The 17,474-nt window shown below is 43.7% G+C and overlaps 1 protein-coding gene across 3 annotated transcripts; it reads left to right on the plus strand.

Moving 5' to 3' along the window:
• Positions 1-159: 159 nt before the first annotated feature.
• On the plus strand, positions 160-10,979 carry GATD3 (glutamine amidotransferase class 1 domain containing 3). 3 transcript variants are annotated; one of them, XM_077342843.1, is made up of 7 exons: positions 160-2,105; positions 4,409-4,461; positions 4,690-4,803; positions 5,223-5,342; positions 6,303-6,395; positions 8,415-8,570; positions 10,285-10,979. In XM_077342843.1, the coding sequence occupies exons 3-7, from the start codon at positions 4,730-4,732 to the stop codon at positions 10,412-10,414; spliced, it is 573 nt and encodes a 190-aa protein (XP_077198958.1). In that variant the 5' UTR covers positions 160-2,105; positions 4,409-4,461; positions 4,690-4,729; the 3' UTR covers positions 10,415-10,979. The 3 variants fall into 3 exon arrangements, with proteins under 3 accessions (XP_077198958.1, XP_077198959.1, XP_077198956.1); XM_077342844.1 differs by lacking the exon at positions 160-2,105 and adding an exon at positions 2,120-2,499; XM_077342841.1 differs by lacking the exon at positions 160-2,105 and adding an exon at positions 2,120-2,405.
• The last annotated feature ends 6,495 nt before the right edge of the window (positions 10,980-17,474 follow it).

Here is a 17,474-nt window from a genome sequence, read left to right on the forward strand (position 1 = left end):
TTTGAAAGAACTGAAAAGCCCTCATAGTGTCTTGTTTTGTACAAGTAATTCAAATGTACAACCACTTGATTGAAGCAGCTTGCTGCCTCCTAAGTTCTGATCTTTGTATTTTTCTTAAAAAGCAGAACAGAACTAATGTCATTTTAAGCAAAAAATGCCCATGTTAATCTGCCTGTTAAGATCAACATGAAAGGATATGGGGTAGAACTTTCCTATCAGTTGGGAGGGAGAACAGAAAATGTACAATATGCTTTTCTTACTTTTATATGTCTTATCTAATGTCAAAGAAATAGCCAGATTTGAGATCCAAACTCCTACCCCACACTTAAGCAGAAAGCATTTGCAAACAAGGGGTGGGTGGGGGATACTTTATTCAAACCTTGTGCTAGTCTGCAGGACTCGAACTTTGGATCCACGCCATGAACTGTCACAGGCAGGTTAACACCTCTCCAGGTGTGAAAAGAAAGCAGCTAGTTGGGGAAGTTTAGCATTAGTGTTAGGGGGCCTCCAATGTTCTGTAGTTGGGCTGCTTTTCATAATGTGGTAAGCATGTGACCCTCAGCGTATGTGTTTATTATTTGTATCCTTTGATTACCAAATCAGAGAAGGGAGACCATAATTGGCTACATTTCAATGCTTTTATAGAAAAGCGATTGTTTTTGTGCTGTTAGGCATCAGTTGTGGAGCCAATCCGCTTAGTTTTTCAGACAAGAAGATCTGAAGGTATCTTTGCCTGGGCCCAAACAGAGAGTGCAAGAGGCACTGTCCCAGTCCTTATTTAGGGATCTTGACTTTTGTAAAACAGAATCTACTTGTTTTGTAAAATTGCTGTTTTAAAAATGGATTCTTTATTATATATTTTGTTGCCACAAGGGAGCTGGAGACTTGGGAGGGAAGCACTCTGCATTGTATACCCTGTACTAACATCTTTATAAAGAAGTGGAGAACTCAGTAGGACTTGTGGGAGGCATCTCCCTTCCCCTTGATTCCCCCTCCCCACACTATTTCCTTTTTTCTCTATGGCATCCCTATCATACTACTCATCCCCCATAGCCTGCCCCCAATTCTGTCTTCCTTCTCACCTTCCTATCCAACCACCTTCATCTCCCACCTGCAATTGTCACCTTTCCTTCTCCCCAGTAAATTACGCAGTGACTGTCCTGGGCCTAGCGAAGCTGCACAAGTCACACAGTAGCTGCCAGCCCAACAAAGTCATGCAAGCTGCACAGTAGTAGGACACCTGTGTGCTGGTTTGCTGCCAACTTACTCCTGGCAGCTTTCACACCCATTCATAGTAATGGGGAATACTATAATGTGAATTATCTTGGCTGCTAGCAACACATCCTTACTCTTAAGCACCTTTTATAGCTCCTTCATGGCATCCCTTCCAAGTCTCAATCTTGTTCTGATTTCTTGGTTGCACTCTCCCTTTGGGTTGATGATTGATCCAAGGAATAAAAATTTTTGAACCATTTCAATCGTTTGCTGATATTGCTTGCATCTTACTGCAGCTCCCTAAGCTGGGTTCATGATGGTAACCTATAGGCCTGTTACCTGTGTGATCATGGCTTTGACATTTGATGCTGGAGCTGGGGGAGTTTGGTGAAAACAACTGGGGGATCCAACTTTTTCCTTTTTTCCTATCACAGTCAGCATCATATTTAAATAAGGTCTCATGGTGGGGTGGAAATGCTAGTTTGTGACTAAGGCCACATGCAGCTATTATGTACACTATGTCTCAGAGGCTATTTGAGCAGGTATACTAGGCTGCACGCTATGAGGGACCGCTCTTGTACTGTTTATATATCCTGCCTTTCTGCCAAGGCATGTCTTCAATGTGACTTACAGTTTATTTTAAATGATTAAAATGGTAACATTGCCACACAATCTAAAATCCCAACTCTCGTCTAAACGGTCTAGCAGGGTGGCAGTATTTTGTCCTCAGGAGGCCAAAGGTCCCTGTTGCTTAGCTTCCAGGAGCGAAGAGCTCCCTTCACCTACGAGCGCTGCGGGATAAAGCGCAGCTGGCAAGGCAACAAGCCAATTAGAAGACGTCTTTCCGCCCCTAAATTCCGATTTAAGACAGCAGCAGAGCCAGGGCGAAGGTGAGACTGCGAGGTGCCTTGTCAGGAAGGAAGCGAGGCCGGCGGCACCGTCCGCGGCGACCTTAGCCCGCAGGCGGCGTCGGGGAGAGAGGCCTCCCCGCCTCTAGCTGGAGCTGCTGCGGTGCTTTCGGGGGCCGGGACTCCACACGCAGGGCCGTCGCGCTGCTCTTGCTCTTGCTGCTGCTGCTGCGACTGCATCTGCACCCGGCCGGCCACCCTCGCCGCGTTTTCCTCTCCGCTCGCTCCGCCTGGCAGCTGCCTTGCTGCAGTCATGTTGGCGACGAGGTTCGCGCCATGCAGGTCGGCGCCCGCGCTGCTGCTCAGGGGGGTCCCCGCGGGCCGCGCTTCCTTTCACTCCTCGGCGCAGCAGCTCCGCGAGGCCAAAGTCGCCGTGGTGAGTCCCGCGGAGCGCCAGGCTACTCCCACGGCCGGCTCGGTGCCTGTCGCTGCTCGGGAAAGGTCCCTCCGCTAGCCTCGAAGGAGTGGCCGCCTCTCCCTCAAAACGCAGAGCAGCCCGTGCCAGTCTCCCTCCCCTTCTTCTTTAAGGCCCAGGCAGGAATTCAACAGGTGCCCCTCTTGGGTACTGTGAGGGCCAGAGCCGCAAGTGTCGGGTTTCTACCGCTTCTGCAGTTGGTAAAGACAGAGGTGGAGAATAGGATGACAATCTTTAACGTCAGGCTGGAGATGTTCTGGCTGGGGAAAAGGGAAATTGGGCGTGCTTCAGTGGTGGTCCAGGATAATTATGTGCTTATATTAAAACTTTGTCATACCAGTTTGCTTAGATTCATAAGCAAAAATAATAATGGTATAAGCTTGATCTTTATAAGTCTATCTATTTTATGACTATCAGTTCAAGGCTAAATATTTAAGTACAATTGGAAGTCCTGAGCATCTTAAAAAGTCACATGTGCTTTAACATAAGACTGTTTTTCTTTGATCTCTACACTTTTATGATAACATACGTAAGATCACAGTGTTATTGTCAAAAGTATAACTAAGAGATAGTTTAGGAACTGGGTTTTACTTTTGACACAGCAAGAATTAACATACGAAAAAGGAAGAAAGGTTCAAAACATATACAGAGAAAAGAGTGGTTTTCTTTTTTTCTGTTTCTCTGTTTTCCTCAGTAAAGCAAGAATTAAAGCAACCTAAATTCTGCTACTCTCCTTCTGTATGACACTTCATGTGTACTGAAATCTGATTTAAGGTATACGTTTCATGTGCGAGCACACGCCTTCAGATAGCTGAAGTATCCGAAGAAGTGTGCTCGTACATGAACGCTTCTCCCTTGAATAAAACTTTGTTGCTCTTAAAGGTGCAACTGGCCTGGAACTTTGTTCTGCTGTGAAACTACTCAGTATGGGACTCCTTTTGGACATGTTAATAAGGAAGTCTCTAGAGCAGTGGTTCTCAATCTTCCTAATTCTGTGACCCTTTAATACAGTTCCTCATGTTGTGGTCCCCAACCATAAAATTATGCAAGGGATCTTTCACAGAAATTAAACCGAAACTGAACAATGGCGTGAAGATCCATTGTTCATATAAATTGGTTATAAATTGTATATAAATTGGCAGGCGCCTTCGGGAGAAGCGGCAACAGTGGTGGCGCCCTCCCCCCCCAGCCAAGCGGCTTGCCCTGCCACAACCCCTGTGAAAGGATCATTCGACCCCCAAAGGGGTCCCAACCCCCAGGTTGAGAACCACTGCTCTAGAGATAATAATATCTGGTTGTAGGATAGTTGTCCTCTATGACAAACTACAAAGGTCAAATTTGAGAAAAATAAAATCATATGGCAGCACTGGTTGTTCATTGATTATGAGATACTTGTTAATAAGCCTGAGCCTAAACATATAATGTTGGAAGAAAATCCCACTAAGGCTGACTCTGTGCTAAGTTTGCTTAACATTTAAATTGCACATTAAATTTTCAAAATGCTTATGGAATGGCTGTTCCCTTGAGGCTCACCTGACATCTTCACCTACTTTCATTTAGGCTCAAACAAAAACATTTCCCCAAGGTTTTGAATGAAACTATTTGATCAGCTAAAATGTTTTAACAGTCTAATTCTAACCTAATGATTGTTTTTTAGATATTATTTCAAGCAGTTAAATGTTTCACCCTCTGACAGGGTTTTTAATGACTAAGTTCTTAACTGTTGGTTGCTTCCGATGATTTTTATGCTGCTTTATTTTTTGAACCGCCTCAAGCAGCTAAAGAGCGTGCATGTGCCTTTTCTCAATAAATAAGTAAAATATCATTATCCTGGAAAGTATATATTGCTAAACTGGGGCTCTTTCTGCAGGTACTTTCCGGATGTGGTGTTTATGATGGCACTGAAGTCCACGAAGCTTCAGCGTAAGCATATATGTGTACAAATAAAAGAGCAAAAGTGATCATTAATTAGTCAATTGAGCTTTTTGATACAGGCCCAGTTCCCCCTTCCAAATACTAGAAGGCTTCTCCCTTTAGGATTTTGGAGCAAAATCCCTTTCCTCACAGTATGCCAGAATTCAATAATATGATCAAAATTGTTTTGGTGTGTCTTAATATATTCCTTCCACTCCCGTTTCTTTCATCATATAGCATATTGGTCCATTTGAGCCGTGGAGGCGCCAGTGTTCAGATGTATGCTCCAAATATTTCTCAAATGCATGTCATTGACCACTGCAAAGGACAGCCAGCTAAGGGTGAATCCAGGTGAGAGGAGCATGTGATGCACTGTATGAAGACATTGTTTTCTATAAATCAGCTCGGTATTGCACTGTAAATCTTTGTTTCAGAACACTCTCCCCTCCCAGGATTCCATGTAAATAATGTTCCTATTATTCTGATCGTGATACTGATTGGTCTGAATAGAACCCACAAGGCGTTTGAGTGAGGCTGTACCATAAAACTTGAGTTCAGTTACTTTGTCAGAAATCTGAGAAGAGTATGTTGACACTCTTTGTGCAGTGATTTTACTAAAGCACCCAATGTGCTACTCCTGACTTGATGTATGCATATTTTTATGACTTCCCTCAATTTCAGTTGTTTTGAAAACAGTACCGTTTACTCTCTCTCTGCATGTGTACCCTCATGCATAAGGAGCTATTCCTCTTGTGCTTTTTTCCTTCAAGAAATGTCTTGATAGAATCAGCAAGGATTGCTCGTGGCAAAGTTATGGAACTGACTAAACTTTCTGCAAAAGATCACGATGCTGTGATATTTCCTGGGGGCTTTGGAGCTGCCAAAAACTTGTGAGTATTAATTAGATGCTGCCATAATATTTTGTTACTGAGATCCAGTGTGCTATTATGATTAGCATGTTGAATTAGGATCTGGGAGATGGCGGTTCAAATCCCCACTGTGTTACAGACGCTTGCCGGGTGACCTTGGACCAGTCACACACACTCAGCCTAGCCCCTTCACGTGTTTGTGGCAAGGGTAAAACAGAGTAGAGTGGAATAATGTAAGCTACTTTGGGTCCCCATCAGGGGAGGAAGGTGGGGTATAAATGAAGCTGTGGCCATTGAGTCCATCCCACAAGCCTAGAGCAGCAGCTGCACTCCTCTCATGGCCCAGACAGAATGACCAGGTCCAAAGTAACATGCTTCTGCTGTCAGGAGAATGGGCCCTCTTCTGCCAACAAGGAGATGTAACTCCCAGCAACTAGAGAGACGTGGAAGGGGCTTGATGAACCAGTTAGGAAGCAGGCAGCAGAGAAGCAGTGGGGGAACCAGCGGCCTCTGCAGTGCCCATTCTCATGGTAAGGCAGTAGCTGGACTGGGGATATCAGGTGACATGCAAGACTTGCCAGAGGGGCTTGAGGGCCAGGAGCCTAGTGCTAGACAGCAGGGGGCAAACCCAATGGGCCAGCAGAGGCACAACACTCCTGCAAAGAAAAGGACTGTTCTGTTAAGCTGCTCCAGGGAATGTCATTAACAAACTTCGTTAATACAGGGATGGAGTTTCTTTAGAATAAATATCATCCTTGCTCTTTGTAAGTTCACAAGGACCCATTCACATAGAAACATGATTCCCTTCTCCCCATCTAATGTAGCATTTGTGCTTCCTTTGTGTGTATTGGAGCTGCTCAGTAAAAATATTGACTTTTCTCTAACAGAGGTAAGTTCTTGTGATTTTAAGCATGGATGCCTCAAGGTTATGAATAGCTAGTGCTGTGAAACAATAAGTAGTGCATTCTGCTGTTGTGACAGATCTACCTTTGCTGTGGATGGGAAAGACTGTAAAGTGAATGGAGACGTTGAGCGTGTGCTAAAGGATTTCTACAAGGCTGGGAAGCCCATTGGGTATGTACATTTTATGAGTGACATTTTAATATACTTCCCGTATAATTGCTACAGACATACTTTTGTATGTTATTTTCTGCCTGGGACTGCTATAATTGGGTCTGTCAACTATTTGGAAAGTGACAGTGCTTAGCTCTTCAATTGTTTTTGACTTGATGCATCATAAATTAGGTGGGCCTAGTTTAGTTAATTAATGTGACCTTTGGCTTCTCACTGCCAGGGCTTCCCGTGTTAGCTCTTGCCTTCTCTCTGGGCCTAATTACATTGTCTGTGTGTCTGCCCAGATTGTGTTGACTGACCAGACACCTAACAATTCTGTGCTTGGAGCTGAATTCCCCAAACACACTTCAATCCAGGTCTTGTGGCCCAAAATTGCTTCGTAGTGAATTCTCAGGCAGGCAGGGGCAGAATCTGAATCAAGAAAAGGGGCCTTGACTCCTCCTCCCCTCTGCCAGTTGCCTGACTGGAAACGGCTCTGTGGAGCTGCTGCTTGCATTGCTGGGCAAAATCCATGTGTGCAGATGGGTTCCATGCAGGGCAAGCAGCCACTCCCCAGGACATTGCAGATCAGAAAAATGACTCAGTGGTGGGCTTAAGCCCTTCCTCTCTTGAACTAGAAGACGCCCCTGCATTCCGAGCAGTTCAGTGATAAGCGTGTTTTATCATTGGAGCCTGGCTACATGTGCGCACACCTACTTAAGGACAGGGAAAGGTGTAGTTTGATGTTTCTCATCTCAGCTCACTCCCTGCCCTCTTTTACTTGGTCTTCCTGTATCTGAGCCTGTTTTGACTCTGCTTTCCAGGTTTCAGCCCCCAATCTTTGCAAGTTGGTTTCCATTCATCCATTCTACTGAAAGCACATCACTGCTGTTTGGGGTGAGCCTTGGCAGGCTTTCTGACATTCCCATTGATCTTTCACCACCTCTACAGAGTTTTATCTATGAACCTGCTGTTGTTGAATTGCAGGGCAGATGTATTTAATGGCCTCTGAACTTTTAAAATAATTAAGGGGCAACCATCACAATAGCAGGAATTGTGGGAGTGTCACCCTGTAGCCAGGAGTGGACTGGGAAGTGAAAATGGCTGTGAAGCAGGCCTCGTTGAGTGACCCTGTGGGGGTGTTACAAGCCGCCTCTTCAGGGGCATTAAGGGCTAACAATGGGTGTTATCTCACCCATTGCTTCTCTCCCAAACTGGAAGCACTGAGGGAGGGCATGACTGATAAGCTGATGCCAATGGTCATTGCTGATGAAGGAGTCTAACATAAATAGCGCCTGAGGCAAATTTACAGCTTGGCTTTGCTGGCTTCTGGCCATCATTAGCCTTCTAGGACAGGGGTGGCCAAATTGTGACTCTCCAGATGTCCATGGGCTGGCAGGGGCTCATGAAAATTGTAGACTATGGACATCTGAAGAATCAAATGGTATGTGCAGATTTGCTCCCCCCCCCCCCCCCCCAGTTTGAGTATTTATGTGTCATTGCAGGGATTCAGCCAGGTGTATGTGTGTGGGCATTACTAAAAAGTACCTTTTGAATTTCTGTTTTCTGAGCGGGTTTGAGATGATACTTTTTCCATTCGTGTTTTGTTTTCCTGGTTCTTTTGGTGAAGGTGCCATTTGACAGCCTCCTTGCTTGTTTGCAGTTAGTTAAGATTTTAATTAATTAATTAATTGATCCTCTTTTTCAACTGTAAATGGTTTCCCAAAGTAGCTCACAGAAGTCAGGACAATGCCTCTGTCAGTTCATTAAACTTTCCTTGGGGAATGAGGGGATTTTCCGTTACTGCCGCTTCTCAGGCTGATTGGCTTCATCAGTGTCAGCAGTTGGAAATTGATTTGAGAGCACCTTTTGTGTCTTAGTGTGTGCTTAAATTGAGTAAAGCCTTCATGATGTGGATTTTTTACCTTGTAAGCTGTCTTGTTGGCCCAAGGAGGAATATAAATAGTCTACCTTTGCTTAAGACATTAAATCCTCTTATAAAGGAGTTTCAGTAGTGGTTTTCTGTCTGCTTCCTTCTAGTATGTGCTGCATCTCACCTGTTTTGGCTGCAAAAGTTCTTCCTGGTACTGAAGTCACAGTAGGGCATGAAGAAGAAGAAGGTGGTAGGTGGCCTCATGCTGGAACTGCTGGGACCATTAAAGCAATGGGAGGAAAACACCGTGTTAAAGAAGTAACAATATCCTTTTTGGGTTTTGAGAGACTGAGAAACAACTGAGGAATGCTGGCACCCAGACATGGTTTCTGTGCCATAGTCATTATGCCTTTCTGAGCCAATGAGCAGCAGTGGTCTTAAATGGGTGTAACTCTTGTTTATGACAGCACTGTTAAATGTGTATGAGTTTGGGATGCACAAGACATCCTAGCAGTACACTTGTATACAAAATATATTTTGTCTTTTGACAGAATAGAAGAACTTTCTTAAAGTTGTGCATATGATACATTTAGATCAGATGACATTCGCATTACTGGTGCAACAGTAAATTAATATGTTGAAAACCTTCTCCTAGGTGTCTGATAGTGTATTCATTGGATTGCACTGCTTTGCATTGGATTGCACTGTAAAACATTATTTTCCTAGCTGGGTAATGTTGCTTTGAGAACTCCACAAGTATGGAAGCATTGCTTTAGGAAACTTAATTACATTTTTGCTCAAGAGCATGGCATTGTGACTGGAGAATCATGGGGGTGGGTATGTACTGTGTCCTAAAACTTATGGATCTTCTGCAATATTCCACATATTCAAAACAGTGTTTTGAATACCAATAGCATGCCGTTTAATGAGCCTCTTGTGGCGCAGAGTGGTAAGGCAGCAGACATGCAATCTGAAATGCAGTCTGAGTTCAATCCCAGCAGCCGGCTCAAGGTTGACTCAGCCTTCCATCCTTCCGAGGACGGTAAAATTAGTACCCAGCTTGCTGGGGGGTAAACGGTAATGACTGGGGAAGGCACTGGCAAACCACCCCGTATTGAGTCTGCCATGAAAACGCTAGAGGGCGTCACCCCAAGGGTCTGACATGGTGCTTGCACAGGGGATTCCTTTACCTTTACCTTTAGCATGTCGTTTAACAATGAATTTCAGAAGAGTTCTCTCTCATCATTTCCCTATTGCCAACTACTAGTAAAATAATACAAGTTAGGTTCAGGTACGTTGGCATCTTGGTCTGAAGCAGCAGAGCAAACTTTGAGTCTAGTGGCATCTTTAAGACCAACGCATTTTTAATCAAGGTATAAGCTTTTGTGTGCATGCACACTGTTTCAGATACCTGAAGAATTTTGTGCATGCATGAAAGCTTATACCTTGAATAAAACTTTGTTGGTCTTAAAGATGCCCCTGGACTCCAACTTTGTTCTAAAATAACAAGAAAAAGAGTGCTCACCTGCAGATGAGTGTATACAGTTGGTTCCAATAGGGAAATGTCTCAGAATGGCATTTTTCTTTCCTAGTTGATGTCGTAGTCTCTTTCTGCATAGTAGTATTCAGTTATAATGAATACAGTGTTAGTTTTCAGTCATTGCATTTTGCACAGTTGAATATACAATGAAAACGAGCTATTTTAAATGCAAATGAGCAACCACAGAGCAATTATACAGAATCTCATCTTGTGGTGATGTTTTCTTGTAAAATGTCATTGGCTGAATTCAGCCTTAGTGTTGACTACATGACTGGTGGGGCATCCTTCTTCAGGCTGTGAGTGTGGGCATGAGAGACAGAGGTACAATGTGTCAGGGAGAGGATTGCTTCCCACTAATTTGTTGATTGCTTAATAGGCATCTAAAAGGGAAGAACCACTGACTATTATAACCTGAGCTTATGCTAAGCTGCTGTTGGGAATATCTGTTTGTGTATCTAGCTCGCTTTGGTTGCCATATTTTCCTTCACCGTCTTCCAAGATGCCCATGTGGACACAGCCAACAAGGTGGTAACTACTCCAGCCTATATGTGTGAAACAGAATTGCACCACATCTTTGATGGTATTGGGACTATGGTAAAGCATGTGTTGAAGATGACAGGCAAATGAAATAGATGTCCATGCTTGCAACAGAATAGTTTGCAGACCTGGCTACGCTGATTTGATATAGGATTTACCTCTTTATGAACATGCTCATGATTGTATTGGACTGATTTGTTTAGGCCTATGGAATCATTGCCCTATGCTTTTTAAAAATAGCATCCAGGCCATACAACTGACAATTTGGTTGCTTCCTGACCTTCTGAAGCCATATAATGCACAATGAAGCATAATAGATAAAACTTTCACTCAACAAAGTGAATATAATCTATGATCCCAGAAGTTAAAATATTTCTGTAGAAAAGCAAGATGGAGTAATAAAGGTAATGGAGCTCATTATCATGGTGCTAACATGTTGAAGTCTCCAGTGAAGGTTGTAATCAAGAATTGGGAGGGCTAGGGTTTTCTCACTTGGTGCTACATCTGGACAGGTATAGTAAAATTTCTAGGTCTTGTCAGAACCTAAATAATAAGAATATTTCCAGTCATTGGATAAGGCAAAGATTATTTGAATTAGAATTGTTGTCTGTAGAAGACACATAGTATGAAATAAAATGATGCACTAATTAATTAATGTATTGGCATTATTTGGCTTGATTTCACAAAATCAAAAACATTCTCAATAAAGAAAACAGTTTGCACTATATTTGCACTAAATATACATGCCCAAAAAACCAGTTGTGGTTATGTCTGCATACAGCTCATCTTCACCAAGCCTTGTTTTGTCATGAGAATAAGCCTGGGAGGTCTTTGGGCTTGTGAGCTCTCTTTCGGCCTCCAGCCCAGCCCACTTGTTTATATTTCCTCATATGGAACAAACTCTTTTTACATGCAGATTGTGGCAGATGGCAAATTGCCGTGTGCTCTGAACCAAAAGGTCATCAATATCCAGGATTCCACCACAACTTTCTGGATGTGACTCTATAGCATATTCCGCCTCCGTTAATGAGGAGTTTCCAGTGGCTTCAGCAGAGGAAGGAGGATTATGGAGTCATGTACCAGTGAACAGCCACTGTTCTAAAAAAGACTCCCCTTGTCCTAGCACATAAGACACAACCACAACACTTCATTTACAGTCATTTCAACCAGTACAATAAATGCTGTACAATAAAAAGGCACATAAGAGAAAGAAGGAGGAAGAGCACACAAGGCAGAGGTTTCTTCTCTTAGACCGTTTATGCACTGGAGGTTTCGGGCCGGGCTGCAGACTGGAGTTTTAGTCATGGCAGGTTGCCCCACCTCTTCCTGAACCTACATGGGGGAGTATTCGGCCCAGTGCACCTCATCCGCCCCTGATCTGTGCTCCTGCACGGGAGGCGAGTTAGCCATGTTGATTTAGGATATCTGAAGGTACATGTTGTCAACAGTTTGTGTGCTTCCCAGCTTTCCATTAGCTGCAGATGAGAAAAACAATAATTGCCCTTTGTGTGTATTCTGGGCTTCATGGCCGTGGTCTGACAGTACTACTGGGCCACACCACACAACTTGGAATACCCACAACAGCCAGTTGACTCGAGGTGAAAACCATTGATAACTCATGAAGCAATTAATTACTTTTTAAAATAGTGACCAGTAGAGGGCACTATTTCTGTTATTTTTCATCTTCAAGGGGATTGTTTTCTATTGCGATGAGCAAGAATTTTTTGTAAAGAATCCATTTAGCTTGGTTTGGATTCTTTAGGTACTTACCCACTTGTTACCTCTAATTTGGCAACTATGCAAAATCACCAGTTTGTTGACCTTAACATAATTAATAGACTGTTCGCAAATATGTCCCCAAATTCAGTAAACACCATAGCACTCAGCTTTCTGTGGCAGAGTAGAATACTTATTCATGAACACGTTGGTAGTGGAATGTGTATTCCACAGATCATTCCCATGCCAGGTCTGACTTGTGGAGAGCATCCCCTTACATGAAGAACTGGACATGCATCCTGACACAAAAAGGGACAATTTGGGTCTGTTGTATTCCCAGGTTAGCACAAGAAACTTCCCAGGAAGAAGGTGGTGTTTAACTAGAAAAGTCACATTATCCTGATCAAGATGCAGATAAAAGAAGGGGAAATAGAATAAGACAAAACAGTGTTATGCGATTTTTATTGGGGATTTTATTGTGGGGTATTCTGCTATGTGACCTGCCATAAGCCAGCTAGCCTGGGAGTGGTGGGCTGTAACTTTAATAATAATAGTAATAGTAAAAGTATTAGTAATAGTAATAATAATAATAAATAATGGCCTACAATAGCCTTCCCTTCCTCTCCCTATGACACCTTATAAGATCCATGAGGCTGAGAGAGCTCTGCTGCATGAGAGCTGCCCCCGCCAGTGAGTTCCCTTCCCAGGGGCCTCCAGCCTTTCCAGGTCTTAGGGGGGAGGGAGAGGCCATCCACAGAGTTCTTCCACTCCACCCCCCCAGTCTAGCACCCATTGTATTCCTAAATGCGATGGGGATTTGTCCCTAGTTAATTCTATATTTGCTTCCTTTAGTCACTAAAGCCAGAAGTCTTCAAAGAAAAATTCTCTTTCCTGCAAGAAGTCAATTAGAGTGTTTTAAAAATTAATCATAAAGGAGGTTGTTCTCTCTAATCAGTGACTCAGATTTAGCCATTTCAGCAAATTCTAACACAGGGGTTGCCAAACTAACATCTTCAACAGCCAGTACTCTGTTGTAGGTAGTTTTGTAGTTTTCCAGTTCTGAGTGTACGAGTCTCAAAATCAATATCATATACAAAAACAAAGTCCTGTGGCTATTTGTCATTAGAACATTTTTGATAAACTGTTAGCATGCAAATTTATGCCCAGAAGCTTGTCAGATTACAAATTTCATATTGGTTCCCTAATCCAGCTGGCATGTGATTATCCTTGGCTCCCCCCCCCCCCAGAGAAATCAGATTCTGTTCTGTCTTGTGGTTCATGTTTGACAATGGTAAAATGAGTTCCTCTTTCCCCCAAAATTCCCTTACCTTTCCCTGACAGTTAATTTTCCTTTCACGGTTCCTCTGTGTGTAGAAATCAAGTCATTTCCCTAAAATGCTGTAGCTGCTGTTTTTAAAAGAGTAGGAAAGAATAGTTAATAACAGTTTGGAAATGTCAAATGATGTAGTAGCAAATGGGTCGGTGGAGGAAAAGGAAAGAATTAGATGGTGGGGGTATATTTAATTGCTTAAAGGAGCAATTCTAAGTCCCATTTTATTCACTCCAGAAAAGTGTTCTTTTGATTGCAGCCTTAGTCACTACTATTATTGGTATACTACGAACTAAGCCCGCTGTACTCAAAATACAGCGGGCTCTAGCGGGGCTCTGGCTGGCAGCACCAGCTGGCGGGGTGGGCTGCTGCCGCCTGTGCGGGGTGGCGGGGAGCCGTCGAGTTGGGGGCTGAGGGTGCAGCGGCCGCCACGGTCGACAGCGGCCTGTCCTGGGTGCGCAGCCAGGCGGCAACCTACCCTCTGCATGGCAAGTGAGGTAATGGCGGCTTGCGGCCGTATGCTCGGAGGGGACGGATTGGGAGCCACTGCGCACCTCCCGATTTGTCAGTCCGGCGGCAAGGGACCAATTGCAAGCCGCGCTGCGCATGGCTCGGAATTGGTCCCTCGCCTGCGGACTGACAATCGGAGGGCCCTAATGGCTGGCGCGATTGGGCCCTCCAATTGTCAGTCTGGGGGAAGGGGCCTATCGGCACCCTTCCTCATCCCAGACAGGGCCCACCCTCGGGGCCCTTACTGCTTTATTTTATCCGCTCCGCCTTTTCTGTTGTGATTCCCACCTTGTGGGATGGCCAGCCTGAGGAGGTCAGAAAGGCTGCAATGCTTCTGGCATCCCACAACTATGAAAAAGAGAATTATCCAGGAGGGCATTTTAGAAGGGCACTAGAGGGGACAGAAGAGCAGAGAAAGGAGGGAATAGCAGAAGTTGTACGTGAGCTGGAATTCTTCATAGGATCCAACCCTTTATTTTATAGAACAACATAACATTTCAAACTTAAACATTTCAACTTGAGGTAAAGGGATTCATCTTTCATTTACACTGGCCACGAGTTTCCTCCAGGCCGGCTAAACATAGAAATTGCTTAAGAATAACATTTTCCCTCAGTTACCCCCAGCTGACCACTGAACATTCTGAAACAGCTTCCGTTTTCCCCATTAGACACCATATAGGCACGGTTGCTCAGTTGCAAGTATTCTCAAACTACTGCTGTTGTGGGGGGCGGGGGCGGGGATCTGAGCTCATATGAGCATGGTATAGTTTCAGATCCATATGGGAGAAACTTGGTGGGACTTTCCTAGGAAGCTGAAAGGGAAGCTATAGTTTTTAAATTCAGCCACTCTTGCAAGTTCATGAAAACAAAGTCTGTGTGACACTTTTTAATATACATGATCCTCATTCTCCATTTCGTAATTTCTAGAATGAAATAAGACATTTTGGGAGAGCTAACATTTGGGTAAACTCTGAGCTTCCATTCAAAACTCTTTAAAAATAAAAGATCTTCCTTTGAAATAGGAAGAAGTTTGTGCATATGCTCAATTGTTGAAATAAGGAGGGTTTGTGCCAATGGCTCTGAGGTGTATGTTCCTCTGCTAAAAATAAAAAGGAATAATTATCAGAAAGCATGCAGTTCCAACTGCAGCAACACTATCCATGGAGCAGGACAGGGTATTGCACTATTAGTACTTATGAAAATGTATGCTGTTTTAGCACTCACTTCCAAGAAGTATCAATGACAGTGGCCTAAATATTTTTGGCTTAACATCCAGAAGTTCCTGACAGTTAGAGTGGTTCCTCAGTGGAACAGGCTTCCTTGGAGGTGGTGGGTTCTCCTTCTTTGGAAGTTTTTAAGCAGAGGCTGGATAGCCATCGGACAGAAATGCTGATTTTGTGAACTTAGGCAGAAGGGATTCTTTCTGAGATTGGCTCTTGTGGCCCTTTCTTGCATGCCCAGGGAAATGCTGATTGCCACTTTGGGGTCAGAAGGCTAATTTCCTCCAGACCAGAGTGATCAGGGTTTTTTTTGGGGGGGGATCATCTGGACATGGAATTGGGGTCACTGTGGGTGGGCAGGTAGTTGTGAATTTCCTACATGGACTAGATGACCCTGGAAGTTCTAAAATCAGTAGATGCACAGACTTTAGTTCTTATGTTTCTGGCTAATGAGTTTACGCTATTCATAGTGACTTAAATATTTATGTTGAGAGGCTTTTGTTCCAGTGTTTTACTAAATACTCTTATTCTTTCTTTGGATGTTCTGTGACTCTTTTGGTTTCCAAAATACTTGTTTACTTTTTGCAGTACCCAAACACCTTCTCTTGAGATACCAGTACTTTAATTTTGTACTGACTCTTAAGATCTCCAAAGGCAGTTTCTAACCACACCCAACTAAGGATATCTGCACTCTTCAGAGCTAATTACCAGTTTGACTAGGAGCAGAGTCCATTACATGAAAATGGGTGGGATCAGGAAATACAGCTGGTTCATACAGAGAGAGGTGGTACTGTAGATCAGTGGTCACCAACCTTTTTAGCACTGGGGACTGGTCAACACTTGACAATGCTTGGCCCGGAGGGGGGTAGTCTTTTGCGGGTATCCCTGTTGAGCACATATCATTTTATAGTGTCAAGAGTTCATAAAGACAAGAGGAATAAACTCCCAAACGGGTAAATACTGCTAAATTTTAGCAGGAGATGATATGCTGGAAGACAGACCTTGGCCTCTGCCTCTTAACCTAAAAATTTAAAATATCTGTTGTTTAAAATATCTGTTGCTTAAAGAAGAATATAGTTTTGACAATTTTCTAGAACTGTTTAGTATAATTTAAAATGCAGAGGTTCTGAATACTGACACTTGGACTCAATTAAAAATGTTCTTAATTGTACAACTAGGATTAGAAAACGGCTGAGTGCATCATAAGAAAGTTGTCTTTACTGTCCTGTTAATGTCCTGTTAAGTATTAAGTATTACTGCTTTTCTGCATCTATCAGATGTCCAGCAAAAAAGGAACAGTGGTCCTCCTCACCTCCTAGTATATGGGCCAGTCTGCTGGATCAGACCAGTTATCTGTTTTGTCCAGTACAGTAACCAACCAGTTACTTTGGAAGGCCAATAACACAGCATGAAGGCCAAGGCCTTCCACGGAAGTTGCTACCTGTTACTAATATGCAGAGTTTTACTGCCTCTGGAGGTTCCCTTGAGTCACCTTGGTTAGTAGCCACTGATAGGCCAATACCCCATTGATCTGTCTAATCTCCGTTTAAAGCTGTCTATGGCTGAAGCCATCACAATATCTTGCAGTAGCAAATTCAACATTTTCATCACCCACTGAGTAAATTATTTCCTTCTGTTTGTCCTGAATCTACCACCCATGAACTTCTTTAGGATGCCTCTAAGTTCTAGTATTTATTTTATTATTATTATTATTTACTGGATTTATCTACTGCCTCTCCCGAAACCAGTCAGACTCATGACAGTTTACAGTAAAAGAATAAAACCCCATAAAACAGAAACTATAAAAGTACTCGATGAAGGGTAAAATAATCTATAACCCTACGCCAACTGCATCCTGTAACACCAGAGCACACTCGTCTGCAATATCCACCATCGTTCTCGGGAAAGGTACGTCTGCCCAGTTGACCAAAGGCTGTGTTTCTATGGGGCTTTAATGGGGCCTATATAGGGAGGGACCAGAAACTCCTGGCCCAGCCTCAACCAAATGCCTGACGGAAGAGCTCTGTCTTACAGGCTCTGCAGAATATTGACAGCTCTGTCTTGCAAGATAGTCCCACAAGGTTAAAGGTTGACAGACCAGGCATTACAAAGCATCAGTGTCAGCTCCACCCTAGCCTTCTCCCCCACAGATCTGAGGATGGGATGGCAATTTGAAGGGCAGCACGCATATTGACCAGGCCCATGGCCATATGTAACCCATGGCCATGGCCCTCTTTGACCTGCATACATTGCTGCCCCCGTTGCTGAACCTCCTCCCACTGGTATATCTCCCTTGGCCCAGAATCACCACAATCCCAACCCCAGGTAGGGGAGAAAAAGTGTTCCCTGTCCACTCTTGCCACTCCGTGCAATT

Source organism: Paroedura picta, chromosome 6, assembly GCF_049243985.1.
Source record: "Paroedura picta isolate Pp20150507F chromosome 6, Ppicta_v3.0, whole genome shotgun sequence".
Lineage (NCBI taxonomy): Eukaryota > Metazoa > Chordata > Lepidosauria > Squamata > Gekkonidae > Paroedura > Paroedura picta.